The sequence below is a fragment of the Anoplopoma fimbria genome, chromosome 24 (assembly GCF_027596085.1).
Source record: "Anoplopoma fimbria isolate UVic2021 breed Golden Eagle Sablefish chromosome 24, Afim_UVic_2022, whole genome shotgun sequence".
Taxonomy (NCBI): domain Eukaryota; kingdom Metazoa; phylum Chordata; class Actinopteri; order Perciformes; family Anoplopomatidae; genus Anoplopoma; species Anoplopoma fimbria.
Window position 1 is genome coordinate 3,392,654 of NC_072472.1, and position 22,257 is coordinate 3,414,910.

Here is a 22,257-nt window from a genome sequence, read left to right on the forward strand (position 1 = left end):
TAAATGACTGTGTATGTCGACACTGTGGTGTCGTTTGCAAACCTGTGCGCCACAGAGGCTTTGTTGCACCAAATCTGCCCAGCAACCCAAGCCAGGCATCACCATGACGATCCACTGAGGAACTGCAGTCTGCAAACATTGCTATATTTAGGTAACAGCCAGCAAAAAATACATGTTGCAGTGTGGGTGTGCTGGAGGCAGGCACAGTTATTATTTTAGAAAGAGTAGCTTACATCCTGTCAGGTTGTCGGATTCAGATTTGTCTACACTGGCTTTGCTGTAGCGTCATGAATCAGTGACTTTTAATGTTGCAGCAACAATGAGACTGTTTAGAAGGCTGCAGGAGACTGTGCAGACGTGGGTGTGTTGGCTTTGCTTGTGGTTTTGATCAACAAACGCTTATTATGATTAATCATGAGTCTGCCAGATATTTTTTTCAGATTTCATTGTTATCTACTGTAAATATGACCATCAGAGTTTCCCAAAGATCAAGGTGATGTCATTAGATTGTTTGGTTTTCCCAATCAAAAAAACAGAACCAAAAAAGCTATAAAAAATAAGACAAAGAAAAGAAGCAAATAGTCACAAATGAGAGACTTGAATTCGGGAATATTCATTCAAACGATAGACAAATAATCGACTTATCATTCCAGCTCTAAATGTGACTTCAGTTGTGTTGGGAAATGTGTTTTTTGGGCAAAAAGGGGAAGTGATGTAGAAACCCTCCCTGTGTAGAAATGCCAAAGGGGCATCTCGAGAAGTGACTTACGCAACCTTCAACATTTAGTAATGATTTCCAGTTTCTTCACGGGAGAGTGGTGGGTGGAAGTTTTGTCTTCATTCATTACGTTGCTCATTCCAAGAGAAACCAGACCAGGTTGGAAAATGATGTGTCAGACTTTCCTCGGAAACATTTTGCCTTCTTGTTCTGCAATGTAGCATTCAGAGAACACATCCTGTCTTCTCCGATGTATTTCACAATCAATCAATTCAACCGTTAAAAAGGCAAAGCTTTGTCCAGAAATGAAAACTTAAAGTTGAGTAGATGATTTTTAATGTTTATGTTTATGTTTTGCATGCACATGGATTTCATTTTCTTCTAAAAGTCCCCTTTATTTATCCAAACAGGTACTAAATAGTTACCAAACTAACCGCAGACTCTGAACATTAAAGAGCATTCCTGTTTGATGATGTAAATGTTTCCTGAGAAACCAAAAAGTGTTTATTGCCCAAGAAGACTAGAAGATCAGCTCAGCGTTTGTTTTTGTTCCACCCGGTCCAATCAGCTGCTGTCCCCTCTTTTTCCTCCGCTCCCCCTTAGGTGACGGCCCGAGCCGAGTATCTGGGTTCAGGCCTTCTGCACCAGGGCTGCCATCCAAACCCAAACCAGTTCATCGGAGTGTTCGCCCAGAACAGGCCAGAGGTGAATCTCACTCTTTATGTGTCTCTGTCTCTTTCTCACGTTTTCTCTGCTCCACTGAGTCAGTCATTGGCTCAGACGAGGTACCAGGCTGCAAACCTCCGGGTCTGAAAAGTGAAGCCAATGTGGAAGTGCCTTAAAGTTGCATTCTCTCTAATGGCCATCGAGCGACTTCTCTGATTGCAATCATAGAAGTAGAATACCCTGCTTTATGGTCTGTTTGACTCTAAATGGAGCATCATTTACTAAATGAACATCATGCTGTATTGAAGAAGACTTGAAACTAGAGATTGAGACCATAAACTCATGTTTACAATGTTTACTGAGGGAATAAATCAAGAGAGAAGTAGAGTCATTTTCTCATAGACTTCTATACAACCAGAGGAGTCGCCCCCTGATGGTCAGTAGAGAGAATGCAGGTTTAAAGACACGCTAGCATTGGATTCACTTGCCAGATCCGGATGTTGCTGACTGGTTGCAAAAAGAAGTCTGACTGTCAGAAAAATATTGTTTTGAACTAGTATGATGTTTCCCAGATGAATGAACTCTAACCTCTGACCTTTGACCCCCTGACTTGTGTGTGATTCCAGTGGATCATCTCAGAGCTAGCTTGCTACACCTACTCCATGGTGGTGGTTCCACTTTATGACACACTGGGCCCAGACGCCATACGGTTCATCATTAACACCGGTAAGAACACACACACACACACACACACACACACACACACACACACACACACACACACACACACACACACACACACACACACACACACACACACACACACACACACACACCACTATTCACTTGTTATTCAATCTTTCTTTTTAAATGTAAATACAACAATCTTCTCCTATTTGAAGGCATAAAGCATGACGCCTGTAGATGATTCGCTTTATTTAACAGATTTTAATAACTGCAGATAAAGCTTTTGTCTAGATTTTGAAACAGAGGCCACTTGTATCGGTGAAACAGATACACAGTGTGTTACTTCCAGGGCAAAAGCTAATTCAAACACTGAAAAAAACACTTCTTTATAAGAAAAAATACATAAATGTGTGACTAGATAAAAGGCAGTTGTATTTATATTTGATCCAAATGTTGTATAATCCTGCAAAACCCAATAAAAAAGTTTTAATTTCAGCTCCACGTCCGTGTCTTTTTTGTTTGTTTTCTTTTTTCTTCCTTTTCGTTTCTTATTCTGCTGACATTCACACAAGGGTGCATGTGCTCTTGTGTGCTTGTGTCGTTTCAGCCGACATCTCCACGGTCATCTGTGACAAAGTGGACAAAGCTCAGGTGCTGCTGGATAACGTGGAGCGGAAGGAGACGCCCGGCCTGCGGAGAATCATCCTGATGGACGACTTCGACTCCGACCTCGTGGAGCGCGGCACGAGCTGCGGCGTGGAAGTGCAGGCCATGCAGGAAGTCGAGGTCGGTAGTTGTACTTGAATGCATGTTTACTGTTATACAAGAAACAGTAGTTTTATCTATCATATGCTGGTGCTCTTTTCTATCACTGTCACTTTTTATGCTAATCAGATATATTTCACTCTAGCTTCTTCTAAACATAAAAGGCTTTGTCATATCTGGAGTTATTTTAATCTTCAAAAATGTTGTTTTATGTTGTTAAATGAAACCATTTTTATTTCTTGAACGGTGTCCAAGAGTTGATTACCTCTTCACCTCCTTTCTACAGCAGGAGATCAGGAAAAACTTGTTGAGATATAGCCATCGTACTGCCATTATCGTAATGCAAGATTATATATAATGTAGTCATATGAAAACTCTTAAAGAATAAGGATGGTTTCTTTATATTTTACTTTACACCTAGTTTCTATCAAATCACTCAAACTGAAGTACGTGTTTACAATAGTTGGGGACTATTTTAAGTCATGGATTCGGTGCAAAACAGTGATTGTAGAAAAGAGTGATGCAGGGATGATGTATTGTTTTTGTCCAACCAGGAAGTTAGCGTCACACTGGTTCCCTCCACAAAAAACCCCAGGATTTTTCCTTTTTCAATTATTTCTATAAATAAACTCTGTTGCAAACAAACGTTTTTGATACTTACACGTTTCGTTCAGCAGGATAATCCTCACAGATCAACACCACTTTTATGATTTTCTTTAATTTCTAAATTCACCAGAGGGATATTTACTGACGTATTTTATAACCTGGAACAAATCGTTGAAATCTCTTAGGCTTGTGTTGACTGCAGACCTTACTCCAGACATCTAACAATACAACACATAAAAAAACCACAATGAATTTGAGACGAGGGAACTGTAAATGCCAAAACGCTGACTCATTTCCTGGTTTGAGGACTCCTGCAGCTCTGTATCGATGAAAAAAACGACAACAATGCCAAAAGAGCGTTCAAAGCAGTGCAGCTGTTTGATGTGTTTTACAGTAGAGCTCTATGGCACAGAGGAAGACCATACAACCGGCCAACGCGGTAGATTTTGATTGTAGTAGGAGTATATCGTCGGTTGCAATTTGAAAATCATGGACTAGAATTTGTCTCGACTGTGCACAAGCTGAACATCCAATCAAAACAAGGTGATGTTTGGATTTTCTCAGCAGATGATTAAAAAAACCAGATGCTTGCCAGACATGTTTGGTGAGATCTTTATCTGATCCTCTCCAGCTCTACACACACAAACAGACAACATGCATGATAAAGACCAATACAACTGACTGTGTTGTTGAGACTCTATGTCTGACGTTTTTTTGCTGCTGTTTCCAGTCGTGCAACTGTGAAATGCTTCATTAGCACAATCGCAACAAACAGACACGTGAAACCGGCTTAAAGGGACAGTTCACCCCCCAAAAAACATGCATGGCGGAAAAATAGTTCCGACATGAAAATGCTCACAACAATGTCTGAGAATTCGGGTTATGATTTCTGGAAAGAGAGTTCTTTAAATGTATATTTTTGGCGCTTTGAGCCCAACAAGCCGAGTGCAATATAGTCCCATTATATTGTAAAGAAGGCAAACATCTATGCAGCCGATATCTCCAAAATTTAGGTAACTCACACCAAGATAATCTAGATTGATAGCTAACAGCACAAGTAAGTGGAAAAATATGCATTTTAGATTTTTGGGTGAACTGTCCCTTTAAGATAAATGCAGATATCTTTTGTTTTCTGTCATCCTTTCTGTTCATATCATAAGAGTGAGAAGAAGGAGAATATTTTACATTTCTCATTTTACATGCTTGAAACAACAAAGGTTTTCAAGCTCGATGGGAGACATTCCACAGTGATAATTCACAGGAATGTATCTGGCAGTCACTGATCTGGAAGTATTCTGAACTGTGCCAGTGTAGTAGACGGACGCCCAGTCTGTCTGGTTTACCAGGAGGATTAAAATCATTGAGAGGATTTATTGTAAATGCTCATGAACACTTGAGGTACAATCACAAAGTCAAAAGCCTACACAAACACAGAGGGGTTAGGTCGATGGCTTTCTGAGCGTGTTTATGTTTCTGCCACAACCACAAATGTTTGGTCTGTCTTTAATTTAGAAAGTGATCTGACAGAAAATGGAAAATAGCACCCAAGAAATGTCTGATGTCTTTTTAAGCATACAAGTCCACTAGTAATAGTTGTTTTTATGGTGTTTTTTCTTACAGGCTCTGGGCAGAGAGCACCACAGAAAACCTGTAGTAAGTATTGATTCAAGATTCCTGAGAGTTCAGATGGATTGCAGTGACAGTTTGTGCAGACATTCATCTACTCCGTGCTAATGAGGAAATGTTAGCATGCACACACGCTAAACTGAAATAGTGAACTTGGTTAACACTCTACCTTTTCAAAGACTCACTTCTTTTTGGTGTAAATATGAACTTGACCTGTAATTGACCCTTTTGATTAGCCACGCTGCTCCTCAGAGCTACGTCAGCATGGAGCCCACACTGTCACTAACTGCACCGCCTGAAGAAACACAATGAAAGCATTTCTGAGAGAAGCAGAAGATATGCGTTTCAAGGATACATCCAAGAATTTGAACAGATTAAAAAGAGACAGCTGGACAATGCTAAGCTATGATTGGCCAGTCTGCGTTCAAGGGGCGGGACTTAGACTCAATTGAACTTGTTTTGAACCTGTAAAGTGATGAACGTAATGATCTCTGACATTCTCTTATAAATAAATACACAACACTAAATCGCTGAAATCTTTTACAGTTACTGTTCTGAACAAAAACATGTATCTGTAATCCGACAGATTTTATGGCTTCATTTACAGCAGGTAATTAAAGATTAATAACTGAACAATGAGAGTTCAGCCCTGAGCCTATGGCTACTGGGTCATTAGCCAGCTAAGCAAGTATTTACTCTGTTGATATCCAAATAGAGAATCATTTTAAAGAAACAGGCTTGCCAACAGCTTTTTTGGCAATTTACCCATGGGTTCTGCACGTACTGTTGTTTGTACAATGACAGAGAAAGGGAAATGAGCCAATTTATGTAAATACAGGTCGTAGAAGTTGATTTGTGATATGTTACATGGAAATCTCAAGCTCTTGACTGGTGCCATTTTGTTTCCACAGCCACCAGCACCAGACGACCTCTCCATCGTGTGTTTCACCAGTGGAACCACAGGTAATAATTGTCTAAAATCGTGTGAATAACGGAGAAATTCACACATAAGTCATTCATAAACATGGGCGAAACAGTAAACTGGCCAACAATCAATCCGTATTTCTTAGTATCTCATTATTCCTGTTATTGTTATTATTCATTTTTGAATAACTTACAGCCAATTAACCGCAGAGCCAATCATGCATGTTCATCTTTTAATGAAAGAAATAAGAAAATATAGACAAATAAAAGTCAAAGCATCATCAGATTTGGTTTCCCTTCAAGTATCTGACCAGAAACTTCAAAACAATTTACAAACTGCACCCTGCCAAGCCGAGGAACAAAGTATGTCCCAGTGCAATTAGGCAAACACCACCACACCTTTTAATGAGGTTTCCCCTCCATGACGTCAGCCAAATTAATTTTCTAGTTTATTATTGCTGCACCTCCATGTACACAAAGGGCCAAGTTCACTGACCTGATGCTGCTCCCTTAAGTTCTAGTTAAACAGTAATATTCTCTGACACTTAATCTCATCAACTCTTTTGTTCTCCCTGTCGGTTAAGTATTTATAAGTCATAAGACATTTGTTTTTGAACACATATGAAACTGCAGAGCTGCAAAGGTCAAACTTAGATGATAAAATTGCACTTCATTTTCAATTTATTGTGCATTAAAAGTGTTTTGCGTTGACAAACACTAGCATACTTTCTGTGTGTGTTTCTATAGTCACATAGTGTTTTAATGTCTGCAACTATTTACATGTGCAGTTGTGTAATTTACTGTTGACAGTGAATGCAGCATCAGAATTGTACCTTTTAAATTTACAGTTTTATAACATGCCTTGATTAATTTAACATACTCCAGCTCTGTTTGTTCAATTCTACCTTTTATTAGCCAGTCTGAAAAATGAAGCCAAAGTTGAAGTATAAATGACTCTACTTCTCTCTTGATTTATTCCCTCAGTAAACATTGTAAACATGAGTTTATGGTCTCAATCTCTAGTTTCAAGTCTTCTTCAATACAGCGTGATGTTTATTGCGACTTTTATAGCAGGCTAACGTCCGTATAAACTAAACCGACTTACAGTAGATGGTGGTATCACTGGAGTTCAAGTTTGCAGTAACGACTAAAATGAGCAGTGGAGAGCACTTTGTTTTCAGGAGACATGTGTTTGGCAATTTCTTTGGAACCAGTGTAGCATGAAAGCATGGTGGAATTAGCAAGTCGGCTAACTGGTTAACTAGCGTACAGCTGGCTAGTTAGCTAGCCTGCTACTTCCACCATGCTTTCATGCTACACTGGTTTCAGAAGGAAAAAAATTGGCTGCTGTAGATTCATATATTTCGCAAACATATAAAAATGCAAATTATTAACAGTTTTATTCTTGGCATATATATGATTATCATTCAGTAACTTAATGATATGACCACACTGCAATAAATATGTAAAAACTTTAATGCATCAAAGTTCTCTTAAGATTGAGTTTTCTTGTTAAACAAAAGAGTTTGCAGACAATTAAAAGAAAAAAACTAGACAAAAATATACAACATTTAAAAGTCACATTAACAACAAACACTCTCCTTGAAGGGGAGAATGGAGGACGAGCATTTACAGTAAATGCATGCAGTTTCTTCACAGCAGCAGCAGAGTGACCTAAAGCCCTCTTTGTGTTACATAAATGTCACCAATTGCGCATGTCATGAAAAGCCAGAGAGGGCGGCGCATTCTAGTGAGTGAGGCCTTGCTGTGGTGTGTGTGGTTTTTTTTTGGGAGGCCATATCACACAGCAAACAGACATGGAGACCAAAAAGCAGGTCGTGTGAGGACAGGGCTGGTGTCAGTTTACAAGACAAACCAGCTGAGGCTCTGGTTTCTCTGCCCCCTGGTGGATGTCAGAGAGACGAGCAGCCACTGCAACGCTGTGGTTAAATGTTTCAACACAACACTCATTTTCTCGAGAATCCCCTTCATCTTTGTTGCAACATAATTATAGTGCTCAGACGTGGGAGTCAGATAGCAAGTCTGGAAAGAGGAACGCTTCATTTAAGAGGCATTGCTTCATGTGCACCGGTGTGTGTGATTGTGTGGTTGTGTGTGTTTGTAGAAATGACTTGACTGTAACTTGGGACAAAAAAAAGAGTTAATTTTAGTCTGTGGCAGGAATTACCAAACACACAAGAAAGACACATGATTCAGGGATTTCCTTTTTTCACGGGAAAAGGAGCTGTGTGACATAACATATTTCTGATTTCCGCTTAAATTCATGGCGTTGGCTAATTTAATTACAATATTTATGTTTTTAATAGATTTTTAGAGGGAAATTAAGAAAATGAGAGACAGTCAGTATTCCCACATTTAGTTAAATAAGTAATTCATTGGTGAAATAATCATTTAGAGTGTATTATAGTTTAAAAAGTTGTCTTTTCGTGTGTGTGTGTGTGTGGAGTTTGTGTGTGTGGGTGTGTGTGTAGAAATGACATGACTGTAACATGGGACAAAAAAAGATAATTTTAGTCTGTGATAGGAATTACCAAACACACAAGAAAGACACATGATTCAGGGATTTCCAATTTTTCTCACGCGAAAAAGGAGCTGTTTTAATCTGTGACATAACAGATTTCTGATTTTCCACTTGAAATAATGGCGTCACAAGTCTTTATGGATTTATGGATTTTAGAGGCAAACATTTACAAAAAGAGAAACAATCAATATTCACAAATTTAATTAAATACGTAATTAATTTGGGAAATAATAATTAAGAGTGTATTATATTTCAAAAAAGTTTTATTTTCTTGTGTGTACACACATGTTGTGCAGGTTTTAAAGTGTCCAAATAAAACAGGAATTAAAGAGAGAAACAATTCTAGGACATCACATATGACCTTAAAAATCTATTGGATTAAATCATATTTTACATTTGCTCCCTGTACTTGATGCCCTACCAGTCAGCCAACTACATTTTGTCTCTGCTTGAAGTATCACACCTTAATTGTACATTAATAAACTGAACAAAAACACACTATCAATCATTTTTGTTGGCACAAATCACTCTTATGTGCCGAGACGTAATATGTGCGTAGATTTCTAAGGAGATTCTGTGAAACCCAAAGTTTGTCTCGACATGTCTAATTCATTGACGGCGGTGTGATCCTCTCTGGCAGGTGAAGGGAATTTTATTCATTTTGGTGTGTGTGTGTGTGTGTGTGTTGTTTTTCTGTTTGCACAGGTAACCCAAAGGGAGTCATGCTGACCCATGGGAACGTGGTGGCAGATTTCTCAGGTTTTCTCAAAGTGACAGATGTGAGTTATTTTATTTTAAGTCCCCCAAATATCCTCCTTTGTGAAGTGAATCATCGCTTTGAAGTCGTTGTTTTGCAAGATGACATTTTATTGTACTTTATATCGTTTCCTTCCTTTCCCCTCCTGCAGAAAGTCATTTCTCCCAACAAGGACGATTGCCTCATTTCCTTCCTGCCGCTGGCTCACATGTTTGAGAGGCTCATCGAGGTAAATAAGCCCTATCAAAGGAATGTCATGGTTGTGTTGGGATGTCAGCGGGGGCAGAGGGCGGATCTGAGTGTGACTGGGAAGGTGGGCGTTAATTGGAGATTGTTTAGTGTGTGGGAGGGAGACAGAGAGGGGGAGGGAAGAAGGGAGGGAGGGGCTCAGTTCTCCCTTTCCTTCTCCTTTCCTTAAGTTTCGTTTTCCAGCTCTGATGATGAATGAAAACCTACCTTCTACAGCCACTGGTGTGCATGTTGCATCATTCTGCTGCAGCACACACACACACACACACACACACACACACACACACACACACACACACACACACACACACACACACACACACACACACACACACACACAAACACCCTTATATGTCCACAGGAAACCACCGTATTGAGAAAAGTCTGGTTAAGCCAGGAGCTTATATGTTAATGTTTACCCGTTTACTGTAATCCGATTCTTTCTCTTCTGCACCGTGTATTCTTTTAAACCAAAGCATGTTGAAGTGTGTTCATTCTGTTTCTGTTGGACCATTTGGAACCGGCGGGCCTCGGTATGTGACAGCGTGCAACATCTGCTCCTACAGAGACTGGATTTTATTACAAAGAGTCTACTGTTCAACTGTGGAAAAAATTTAGTTCCAATTTAGTCATAAAGCAAAGTTAGAACCAGCTCCAGAAGGGATCTTTTTTTTTGAGAGATGTCTCCAATAAAATGGGACTATTTTGCAACCATAGTCTCTACATGAAACTGCTCAAAACAAGGCCTGTGGATTATGTTGAGTTACCAGGTCATGATTTAATGGAAAAAGAGACATAGCTGTTGACTTTTTCAAACTGTGTGTAGTCTTTCTAATTACGTTTGTTTCGCAGTCCTTTCTTGACATGGACAATTATTTCTTTTAAATTGATTATATTTTAGTCAATATCTCCAAAACAAGGCAACTCAAATAAAAAAGCACAACAGGTAAGAGGAACAATAGTATTTTTAATTTTGTGGTCGTGAACTGTCCCTTTTAATTCAATTCAATTCAATTCAGTTTATTTTGTATAGCCCAGAATCACAAATTACAAATTTGCCTCAGAGGGCTTTACAATCTGTGCACATGTGACATCCTCTGTCCTTCCCTCACATCGGCACAGGAACTCCCCTAAAAAAGGAAGAAACCTCTGGGAGAGCGACAGAGGAGGGATCCTTCTCCCAGGATGGACAGAATGCAATAGATGTCATGTGTACAGAATGAGCAGCATAACAGAGATACAACACATTCAATGTATATGACATAAATGATTCATATAATAAGACTACTTATAATAACAGCAGCAATTATTACAGTAGAATTATAGTTATGAAAATAGGGATAGTAATGTGATTAATAATAATAATCGAAGTAGCAGTGGGTGTCAGTCGGCTCACAGCAGGAGGCACGACTACGGTCCAGGTACCACAACGATTCATGGAAACCTGCAGAGTGAGAAAGCAAAAGGGCTTCAGGGTGGAAGTAAAGCTAAAATACTTAATGGTACAGGTAATAGTAATAGTAATGTGACTAGTAATAATAATGGTGGTAGCAGTCGGTGTCAGCAGGGCCGTAGCAGGATGCATGACCACGGTCCAGGTACAGCCACGATTTATAGAAGCCTGCGAAGCGAGAAAGCACAAAGACTCCAGGGTACAAGCAAGTCAATAAGCGTGATAGTACAGGCAATAATAAGCGTTTATGTCTCAAAAGATCAGGTTCCCCGTTCAGTTTTTCTTAATCCTTCACCTTGATTACAGAAACAGGGGTTTCATTTTACTCAAAAAGTGTAAGAAATCAGTTGCATATAAACACAATGACTCCACACGGAGTCATTGAATCTGATCTCATTCTGAGAGCTACAGGATGACGCTTCGTTGGTGGATTCGTCTCTCTGTCCCACGGCAAGAACAATTGTTCCTCTAGGATACAAAAACCCCACACACACACACATGCACAGTGATATAAAAACAAACACACATAACCAGTTAAGGTTTTATCAGATGGTTTAAGGGGACTTTTGGTGTCAATGGACGGCTTACAATGGCGTCTCAACAACAAAACCCAATCACATAAAAGCTCTCAGGAAACATCAGCTCTGCTGTTACCGACCCGACGGAGCCTGTTTTTTTTATATTATCGTCATGTGCAGATGCATTGATTGTTTGATCAGATGGGAGTGGCTGCCCTTTTTGCAATCCATCATGCTGAGAACAAATGATGAGCGCGTTTTTTAAAAATAGTTTATACCTTGATGTTCAGGTTTTAATGTTTGACAAACAAAACTGATTATATAAACTAAAATGATTTTTAGTTTCATGGGTTTTAGTTTCATGTTAGCTGTCTCCATCAAAGTTCTGACCAAAAAAGTAAAAAGGACATGTTACCCTCCAGATCTCCGACATAATGTGGGATGTTTCTACGGAAATTTCTGCGAAGGCAAATTCTGTCTTTCTCACAAATTGTGAATATTAGACGGCTAATGGGCTAATGTATCACTACAAAGGCATCAACCAATCATGTGTGGAACGGGTTGAGTAGCATCTTTTATATAAAATGCAACAACGGCAATGCTAAGGTTCATCAACAAACAATCTGAACCACGACAGCAAAAACTTTATTAGTCCTTTCAACCTCAAAAAAGGCAGCAATCTTAAATTCCGACCTTTCACAATAAAAGCCGTAGATATATATATATAACATTTGCAGCGTTAATTTTGAATTTCCATATTGTGAATATTTGTCACACCCTTGATGAGTAAAGACCTAAAGTCTTGCCCAACCTTTTTGATTCTCTGTAAATCGTAGATGTTGTTATTTCATCATGTTTTATACAATATATATATGTGTGTGTGTGTGTTTGTGTGGGCATCATGTGTGCATCACGCAGCCAATCGTGTTGTATCAGGTTGAACCAGCATGTTTATTTTGGCAGAGGCGTGAGACTTGCACACAGGAAACCACCTAACTTCCCCAGAAAGAAACAAGTCTCTCTCTCTCTCACACACACACACACACACACACACACACACACACACACACACACACACACACACACACACACACACACACACACACACACACACACACACACACAGTGATGTCCTAATCAGATGCAACAAAGATGGCCGCCCTGCCACCTCAGACGGCCTCAGGAACAGGAACAGGGTCACACACGGTGCACGTTTTCCTGAGGTGGAAAAATAAAAGAGCACTACTCCATCATGAGTCACTTTGATTTGAATCAATTCTCCGTGAGCGCTGATGATTCCTTTCTCGTATGAGCATAAAACACAGAAGTTATGCCTCAACATGTCCAGACGACGGTTTGAAGTTACCAGGAAGGAAACGGGCACAAAGCCTCGATGTTCTGGATGCAATAACCATGTAAATTAGGTCAAATAGCTTTCATTTTTAATAGCAGTTTGGACACATTTTTATTTTTGTTTAGGTTGTGACAGCAAATCAGGCTTTTGGTCACAGAACCGTGACCAAAACAGTGTCTGGTTGAGAAACAGTCTGTGAGTTCACAGCAGTTTGTTTGAGTTCACTTCAAAGAGCCCAGAATAAATGATTTAGTCTGTCTTTTAATTGTTGAAAAGATGATATCAAACATAGAAACCAATGGTTGGAATAAATAATGTACATTTACTGAAGTACAGCACATTACTTCAGTTTTGAGATACTCACACTTGATTAGAGTAGTTCTTCTTCTACTTCACTCAATTTCAGTGTAATTCTTTACGCCACTTTTTTATCTGAGTTCAGATTAAACATTAAACAGGTTCAGAAGTGTGAAAGATTTTGACCACGGAGGAAAATTAAAATAGTTAACACATCACATGCAAACCACTGAGTTCCTCTTTTTGTCTGGGAAAGGAAATTTCACATGATGTCCAACAAGTGCTCGTAAGTTTATCAGTAAATAACAGACTGTGGTTTTATTACAATATACCACCCGATCATGTGCAGAATTTCTCTGAATTCAAAATGGCGGTTCTTTTCCTCTTTATATTTTGTCCCAAATGCACTTTGAACTTTTTATTTTCAATCATTACTATTATACATTTCTAGCAACTGAGTGTCAGCTGAGTTCATCTAAACTCAAAGATTCGGTCGCTGTCAGTGTTTGGATTTAGTCTGTAAAAGATAACAGACATTTGTGTGTGTTTGTTTCTGCAGTCGGTGGTTTATTGCCACGGAGGGCGGATCGGGTTCTATCAGGGCGACATCCGTCTCCTCCCAGACGACATGAAGGCCCTGCGGCCGACCATTTTCCCCGTCGTGCCTCGACTGCTCAACCGCATGTACGACAAGGTGAGATGAACGAAGACAAAGAAAAAGTCTTTAAAAAGAAACTTATGTTGAGTTGTTTTTAGATAAGATAATAACAAAAGATTGAACTTTGTTGATCCCAAAGGAATTTATTGTGCCAGAGTTTGATCAAAGATTAAGACGGAAGGGTCATAAATAACTGTAGAATAAAGATATCAACATTTATGAACTATAGAGTAATTATTATTAGGTGTAATAAAAGTAATACAGACACCGGTGCAACATAGAAATAGCAATAAGAGTGAGGTAACTATAGTAAGAATTCCGAGAAACAGTAAATAACAACATAGGATTTAAAACGAGTAAAATATAAAGTGTATAAGAAGTAATACTGACCACATTCCCTAATAGAAACTAAAATAGAAAAATTAAATAACAACATGAGATTTAAAACAACACTAAAAATATAAAGTTTATAAGAAGTAAGACTGACAACAGTCCCTTATTGAAAATAAAATAGGAAAGTATTATTGTGTATTAAAGATTTAATCTGTTGGCAATGAAACAATTTAGCTTTTTCTTTTCTAGTTTCTCTTGAAATAGACGAACTGATTTGAGTTAGGAGGTCAAAGGTCAAATATCGAGGTCAAGTCAGTTCAATTCTCGTGATATCTCAGGAACACCTTGAGCAAAAATTTCTTTCAAATTTGAACTAATTAGATTGACTGGTTAACTGATTAGAAACTGGAGGTCAAAGGTCACTGTGGCCTCACAGAACACGCTTTAGGTTATTACTCAATAACTCACATGCTAATCATGACATTTTCACACGGATAAAATGATGAAGTGTGAACAGACGTGGATGTAAACTGGACCTTATTTAAACTAATTCTAGTTGAGTCATGTTCAAATGTTCTGCCGTCTGCCGGTAAGATAAGATAAAATAAGATAATCCTTTGTTAGTCCCGCAGCGGGGAAATTTGCAATTGGATTAGGGTTGAAAAGAGTTTGTTTCCAACCATGACTAATACATTTTGAAGGCTGGATTCTTCGGAAATGCATGTTGTGTAATAAAAACTGTGGTATTGTTACAGAGAATGATGAGTCTGGTTCTCTCACTTGTGTTCTGTGTGCCCTGATCATTTATGGGAAATGAACATGAATAAATGAAGATATTTAAAATAAGATGTTTGTTTTTCTTGGTCTCCTCCGCAGATCTTCAGCCAGGCCAACACCCCGTTGAAGCGCTGGCTGCTCAACTTCGCTGCCAAGAGAAAAGGTGCTGAGGTCAGCAGCGGGATCATTCGCAGCGACAGCGTCTGGGACAAAATCTTCTTCAGTAAGATTCAGGTAAACGGTGTTTCCTCTCAATGAGATGGAGCTGGTGATGTACTGCAAAATCACCAGCTGAGAATAGTAACTGGAGAGTTTGTGGAAGTTATTATTATCCATGTTGGAATGATTCATCTCATCACTGCACTCAAGGCATTTCTAGAGACTGTTGACACAAGTTGATGTCACACCTTCTTTGTTACTCAATGACTGCAAGGGTCTGAAAAAAGGTTAAAAAAAAGGAGTAAATTCTACATTTGGAGATCAAACCATCTTACTCTAAATTTAGAAAACTCCCAGACCGGACAAAGCCGGGGTAGAGACCTGTCAATCACTGTAGCCCCGCCCTAAAGCATACCCTGCTTTATGGTCTGTTTGACTCTAAATGGAGCATCATTTACTAAATGAACATCATGCTGTATTGAAGAAGACTTGAAACTAGAGATTGAGACCATAAACTCATGTTTACAATGTTTACTGAGGGAATAAATCAAGAGAGAAGTAGAGTCATTTTCTCATAGACTTCTATACAACCAGAGGAGTCGCCCCCTGATGGACAGGAGAGAGAATGCAGCTTTAAGACACTTCAGCATTGACTTCACTTGTCAGAACCAGATGTTGCCACCTGGAATACAATACAAACAATGAAACGTTATTAATATCATTATAAGAAACATTTCTCTGTATTGATAATGTGTTTCCTGTCTGTGCAGGCCAGCCTCGGAGGAAGACTGAGGATGATTATAACAGGAGCGGCTCCTACCTCGCCCAGTGTCCTGGGATTCCTCAGAGCAGCTCTGGGATGCCAGGTGAGACACACACACACACACACACACACACACACACACACACACACACACACACACACACACACACACACACACACACAAACCAAGTACCCAAGAATAAACACTCAAGCAGCACTTTGAAGAAGTGAGGACCAGACGGCGCCCTTTATCTCCAATTGACCCTTCGCTAAGTCCCGCCCCTCAAACACATTCTGCATCATAGCGTAGCATCGCTCACCTCTGGCCAGGGTTCGACAACTATCCAGTTCTGCTCCATAGAATCTCATCAAAGGTTCCAGATGTTCTTCATCTTCATGCTTGTTTAGTGGATTTGGAGCTAGTCATGGTTAAACGTTGTGTAACAGTGACACTCGTTACCTAAAGAGGTTGGAAGGAGATGTAGGTTTCTAAAATGTTGCGTGTCTTTATCTCCTGGTGACGTGTTGGTTGACTTTTACACTCTGATCTGTAGCTTTAGCTTCTATCTTTATCTTTTTAAACCTGTTTTCAGTTTGACATCCTGAATATATCCTTCAAACACACATTGTTTACCGTTCTGTCTGCTTCTCTCTGAATTAGATTATATTTCTTCAGGGAATGCAATTAGTGACAGTGTGGTCTCCATGGTAACGTAGCTCTGGATAGCTTGATGGAGTAGCAGCGGGGGGCGGGGCTTAGCCAAGGGGTCAACCGGTCCTCACAGAGATATACTTTGTGCGAACAGTACATGCACAAATAAAAAAAAATACAACCTCTGTTATCTGTCTGTAGGTGTACGAGGCGTACGGCCAGACAGAGTGCACAGCTGGCTGCACCTTCACCACACCTGGAGACTGGACACCAGGTGAGCGTCAGCAGTTTATGTAACAGACCCTTATCAGAAGACCTGTTAACTCGACTGTTTCAGAGGTCAAAGAAGTGAGGAGAGTTATGACTTTAAGAAACACCTCCCAGGCTGTGATAATGTTTTAATGAAGGTCAAGGTAGTCTGTGAACTCGATAAGTGAACTGCTGCCTCCGTGAATATGAACCTTGGGATGACAGATGCTCAGATAATGACGTAACCACTAAGCTCTATCATTTCCTCTCCCAACATTTCATAAATCACACACAGTGGTTGAAAATATGCCGGGGGAGAGTGGAGGGGGAGGCTGTAGAGTAGATGGAAGAAGAGATAAAGGAGAGGCCTTGAAGGGCGGGATGGACGGGGAAGAATGAGCTGTTGCTCTGTGTTCTATGATCACTGCTTGCCAACATCAACAAGCCTGTATAAAAGACAACCGCCAGTATTTTCCCTCCATTGTTCTGCAGTGTTGTGTTCAACCGCTTGGCATTGGTGGTTATTTTCCACGTGTCCAATTATACAGACTTAAAGTCGCTTTGTTGATTGAAAAATAGATTTTAGAGAGAGAATAGATTTTGAGCTAGAAATAAACCAGATCAGCGTTGTTTTCTTATTTCAGCTGTACAGTCAAAAGCAATTCAATTTGTGTGAATCTAAATCATTTAAATAGTATTATTATGATTATGACTATTATTATGATTTGTATTATTATTATTATTATTATTATTACTAACTATATTATTATTATTGTTACTATTATTATTATTACTACTATTATTATTACTATTAATATTATTGTTAATACTATTATTATTATTATTATTATTACCATTATTATTATTACTATTATTATTATTATTATTACTATTATTGTTATTATTATTGCTGTTATTATTATTATTATTACTATTATTATTGCTGTTATTATTATTATTATTATTATTATTATTATTATTATTATTATTATTATTATTATTATTATTATTATATAGGGGGGGTGGAGATGAAGGGATTCAAGTTAACAAAAGTCGAGTAATGTCTGTCAGTTTGTGGCGTTTGTATTGTTGAAGACTTCATATTGTACATAAACCTTTTTGCCAGCATCCAAATTTGTATTATTTCTATCAGTGTCATTATTTAGTTTTGTTTGTGGTTTATATGTAGCATGAAGGTTAAAGGGCGTATATGTGTTGTGTTTGATGAACCAGTGGTTGGTATTTGAGTAATGGCACAGTATGATCTTACAGTAAAAAAAAAAGTTGCTTTCTCAGTTGCTTTGTTTAGACAGAATTAGCATCGAAAAACCACAATAACAACCTTTGACCTTTACAGTCCAAAGCAGCTACTGCAAAAAGTCACGTAAAATATGTTGGTGTGATGGAAACATACTATTTATACTAAATATCATGTCAAATTTAGTATGTAGTTTAGTGAAGACATGGAGAGAGTATGCTGCATGATCTTACTTTGCATACTGTATTTCCCCAAAATGCATTGCGGCTCTTGAGAATGTATAAAGGCCGAGAAATTATGCTAAAAAAGCTGTTTCAGGCGAAACAGTTACCTTTTATTTGAAATATGTGTCTCTCATTTGTGAGAATTGCAGATTTTATCAGCCAGATCTAATTTTCTTTAATTACATTTTTGTCTCAATCAGTAAAAGAATAAAGACATGTATATACAGTAAACTGTGTAAACAGAAATTATAAGAGAGATACTGTTCATGTACCCTAAAAGCTCCTCTTTTAAAATGAACTAATAGTTGCATGAATCCTTGAATTCCATGTTAATCTTCTTCTCTTCTTATGTCCACGTGTATTTACAGTAAATGTAAAACTAGATAACTGTATCAATGTTCTCAGCCTAAACTAGGTCATTACTGCTGACTGTTAGATAATGCTCATCATGTGGGCAAACATCAGATCATAGCCCAACATCGCCCCCTGCTGGTCACATCTGATAGTTCCTATAATTTAGCTAATCATTTTAGATTTTAATAGATATTAAGATTAAAAAATGTGTGCAGGTGAAAATGCTCCCTCCTTTTTACATATGTGGTTTTTAAATTAACATAATGTGAATTTGCATATTGTTGCATATCTTTTGGAAATTCCTTCAACAGCAGACAGTTAGCAGAAAAAAGGCTGCAGTGCAGGGGGGGAATCGGAGAGTCCAAGCTGAGACAAAAAAAGGACAAAGATACAAAAAGAAAAAGGTTATTTGGTTGATTTTTTTAAAATTGTTTTGTTCTCCAAAGGTCACGTCGGGGCCCCGCTGCCATGTAACCTCATCAAAGTGGTGGATGTTCCCGAGAAGAACTACTTTGCCTCAAAGGGAGAAGGAGAGGTGAGTTTATCATGATTTCCACAAGCTAGAAATTACAAATTGTACAATGCAGCTTTAACTTAAATACTTTAAAATGCCAAGATGGTGGAAAAAAGGCCTAAATGTGAGGTTTGTAAACTAGGTACAGGATTTAAAAAATATATTTCTAGAGCAGAAAAGCATTTTTAATCAAATATTTTTCTTTATAGAAATAAAGAAGAGGTTTTGACTTTTAAAAACCTATGTTTGTACATATACAGATATGTATCTCACCTGTGACCTTGACCCTCTTTTTTTCCAAAACTCCAGGTTTGTGTGAAAGGACCAAATGTGTTTAAGGGCTACCTCAAAGACCCGGAGAGGACGGCCGAGACGCTGGACGCAGACGGCTGGCTTCACACCGGAGACATCGGAAAATGGTTGCCCGTATGTACAAACAGCTCACCTCAGACAGACATTATTTAGGCATCATAATGGAGTGTGTGTGTGTGTGTGTGTTTTGAATTATGCATTGTTTTTTACAAGAGGACCCCCAGTTTCTTCTTCCTGTCATTGATTCGACCTCTTCCTCTATCACAGAATGGCACGCTGAAGATCATCGACAGGAAGAAGCACATCTTCAAGTTGGCGCAGGGCGAGTACATCTCCCCGGAGAAGATCGAGAACATCTACATTAGGAGCGAACCTGTGGCACAGCTCTACGTTCACGGAGATAGTCTGCAGGTGAGAATACTAAGACTAACACACGAACAGCATCTAAATGTTCTATACACCTTAAGTTAAAGGGTAACTTCAACCACCAGGTCTGAGCTTTAGTCCACCCACTGCATCATTTGGAAAAATGCAAAAAAAAGTTGGGTGAGAAATGAAATCTCATCTTAATTGTAGCTGAGACTTATGTTGCGTCTTTACTTTGTGACGGTAATAAGATAAATAACACAACAACTTTATTCCTCCAACATAGTCCACAGCAGCGCCTCACAGTTTTACACTCCTTCTGTACTAGCCTTCACAATAAAAGCCCCGCACACATACACTGGAACAATGCTTCCAAGAGGAAATTCAAAGGAACTCAGATCCTTGAAAGCATGAAAACATGGTGCAATTATTAGGAAAGCACATTTCAATGTCCAGATAATCAGTCATTAACAATGATTCATCAGATGTTGTTATGTGCTGTTAGCTTCATTTCCAGTCCACAGGAAGATCAGGGCTGATTTAAAACAGTAGATAGTGTTTTTAGACATTTTCAACAATGGAAACATTTCTATAAATTTGGTTAGAAATGTCAAAAATAACACCAGTAATGATGTGTTTTGGTCATTTAATTTATGTTTAAGTGTGCAGTTACTCCATAATGGAATTCTTAGCCGTCCATTTAGGGTCTCCTTAGTTTGTGCTATAGCTCTTGTGCTCCATTTCAAACCAGGAAAACTATAGCACATTATCATATGTTCTAATCTGAATTAGTATGCATCTTTTGACTTTTTCCTCTTGTGTTTGTTTTTCCTCTTTCCAGTCCTGTTTGGTGGGGATTGTGGTTCCTGACCCTGAGGTCATGCCTGAGTGGGCCAAGAAAAAAGGCATATTCGGCACCTACAAGGACCTCTGTAAAAACACGGTGGGTGACGCTTCAAACGCTGCTAATAACAAACGCTGGAGAATCTACGGAAAATAACTTTATATTCTTTTGTCAACAGGAACTGAAGAAGGCCGTCCTTGAAGATTTGGTGCGTCTAGGCAAGGCTAGCGGCCTCCACTCGTTTGAACAGGTACGTGGTCAGTTATATGTTTAACGCAAAAAAAACATTTTGTCTTTTGTTGTATAAGTATTATCCATGCTCTTATCTCAACTATGCTCTGATTGATTCTGTCGTTATATCTTTATAATAATTGAGTTATGCAGTTTTTTCACAAATTGCTTCAGTTGAGCCTAATAGTAAAATAATAAAATTTAAATATTGAAACTGCAGCAGATTATAAATAGGTTGTGCTTTTTCTGCAAATTGTAAATGTTTGTTGTTGCGTATATGAATAAAAATGTTATTGACGGTTTAGCAGAAAAATACTGTATATTACTGCTTTTTTTACACTGAGACTTGTGTTATTTACAATAATAATCCCTTAAATGACTATTCTCAAAGTTCTATAACCAAATAGTCCTAAAGTAATTCGGGGTATTCTCAAGAATCTTGGTCTCATTCAACATCTTTTCCATTTATTTCCACTCTTAAAGGTGAAGAACATCTACATCCACAACGAGATGTTCTCCATCGTCAACGGCCTCCTGACCCCGACGCTAAAGGCCAAGAGGCCCGAGCTGAAGGAGTTCTTCAAGGAGAAGATCGACCGGCTCTACAACAGCATCTCCATGTGAAGGCCGGCCTCCACCTCATTGTCCTTCCAGCATCTTAACGCTAAGATCTGCTTTGATCCATTGACCTGCAGTGGGACAAAGATGTGACACCGTAGGCTTCAGCCAAACCTGGCCCTGCTATGGAAGATTTAAAAATGCCCAAATAAAAACAAATCAAAGAAATAAAGTGGAATACAATGCACATTCGTATGTGTATTTTTATTTTTATGTATGCGTTCACTGTGAGAAAGCATATGTTAAAAAGAAAAGGACTCGGCCTGTTAGCTGGATTGTTTTTTCATTGTGACATGAATTTTCCATGCTGCATAAAAAAGCAAATCAATAAACAGACGTGATGCGTTTCACACTTAAAGCATTGCCTTTAGTTTTAACGAGGAGGTGTATTTCACTTTATTTCTCAGTTTGGTTTGTTCGATATAAAGTTACTGTGAGGAACTTTTAACTGGTTATCAAACCGTCTCAATTTAATCCTGATCCTCTATAGACCTCCATCAGTAGACGAGACCATCAGAGAGAAGATCGTCTGTTTCTATAAAGTTATTCTTAAAGCTCGTCATCGGAGCCACCGGGTCGGATTCTGGTGAAACCAGATGAAATCATGAAGGTTCACCAGAAACTCCTTCAGCTCAGACTCCAGCAGAGACCAGTCCACCGTGGACAGACCCAGATCCAGCAGAGACCAGCCTTTTATGTCCTGGTGGAGGAGAGCTCTGCTCCCGGCAGGACATTCTCCACCTTCTCCAGGATTAGAGCTTCTCCTCACTGCTCCTCCGGTCC

The 22,257-nt window shown here is 38.8% G+C and overlaps 1 protein-coding gene across 4 annotated transcripts in view; it reads left to right on the top strand.

Annotated features, from left to right (window-relative positions):
* The window catches only part of acsl6 (acyl-CoA synthetase long chain family member 6), a 46,066-nt gene extending 24,405 nt beyond the window's left edge, over positions 1-21,661 (top strand). For all 4 annotated transcript variants that reach the window (XM_054625817.1, XM_054625820.1, XM_054625819.1 and 1 more), the window contains 17 exons: positions 1,322-1,423; positions 2,011-2,110; positions 2,679-2,857; positions 5,063-5,095; positions 5,980-6,031; positions 9,240-9,313; positions 9,443-9,520; positions 13,722-13,856; positions 15,030-15,164; positions 15,860-15,955; positions 16,706-16,778; positions 19,036-19,124; positions 19,413-19,529; positions 19,683-19,826; positions 20,623-20,724; positions 20,804-20,875; positions 21,340-21,661. In XM_054625817.1, the coding sequence (XP_054481792.1) occupies positions 1,322-1,423; positions 2,011-2,110; positions 2,679-2,857; positions 5,063-5,095; positions 5,980-6,031; positions 9,240-9,313; positions 9,443-9,520; positions 13,722-13,856; positions 15,030-15,164; positions 15,860-15,955; positions 16,706-16,778; positions 19,036-19,124; positions 19,413-19,529; positions 19,683-19,826; positions 20,623-20,724; positions 20,804-20,875; positions 21,340-21,480 (1,722 nt within the window). In that variant the 3' untranslated portion in view covers positions 21,481-21,661. The remainder of the gene's footprint in view (positions 1-1,321; positions 1,424-2,010; positions 2,111-2,678; positions 2,858-5,062; positions 5,096-5,979; positions 6,032-9,239; positions 9,314-9,442; positions 9,521-13,721; positions 13,857-15,029; positions 15,165-15,859; positions 15,956-16,705; positions 16,779-19,035; positions 19,125-19,412; positions 19,530-19,682; positions 19,827-20,622; positions 20,725-20,803; positions 20,876-21,339) is intronic.
* The last annotated feature ends 596 nt before the right edge of the window (positions 21,662-22,257 follow it).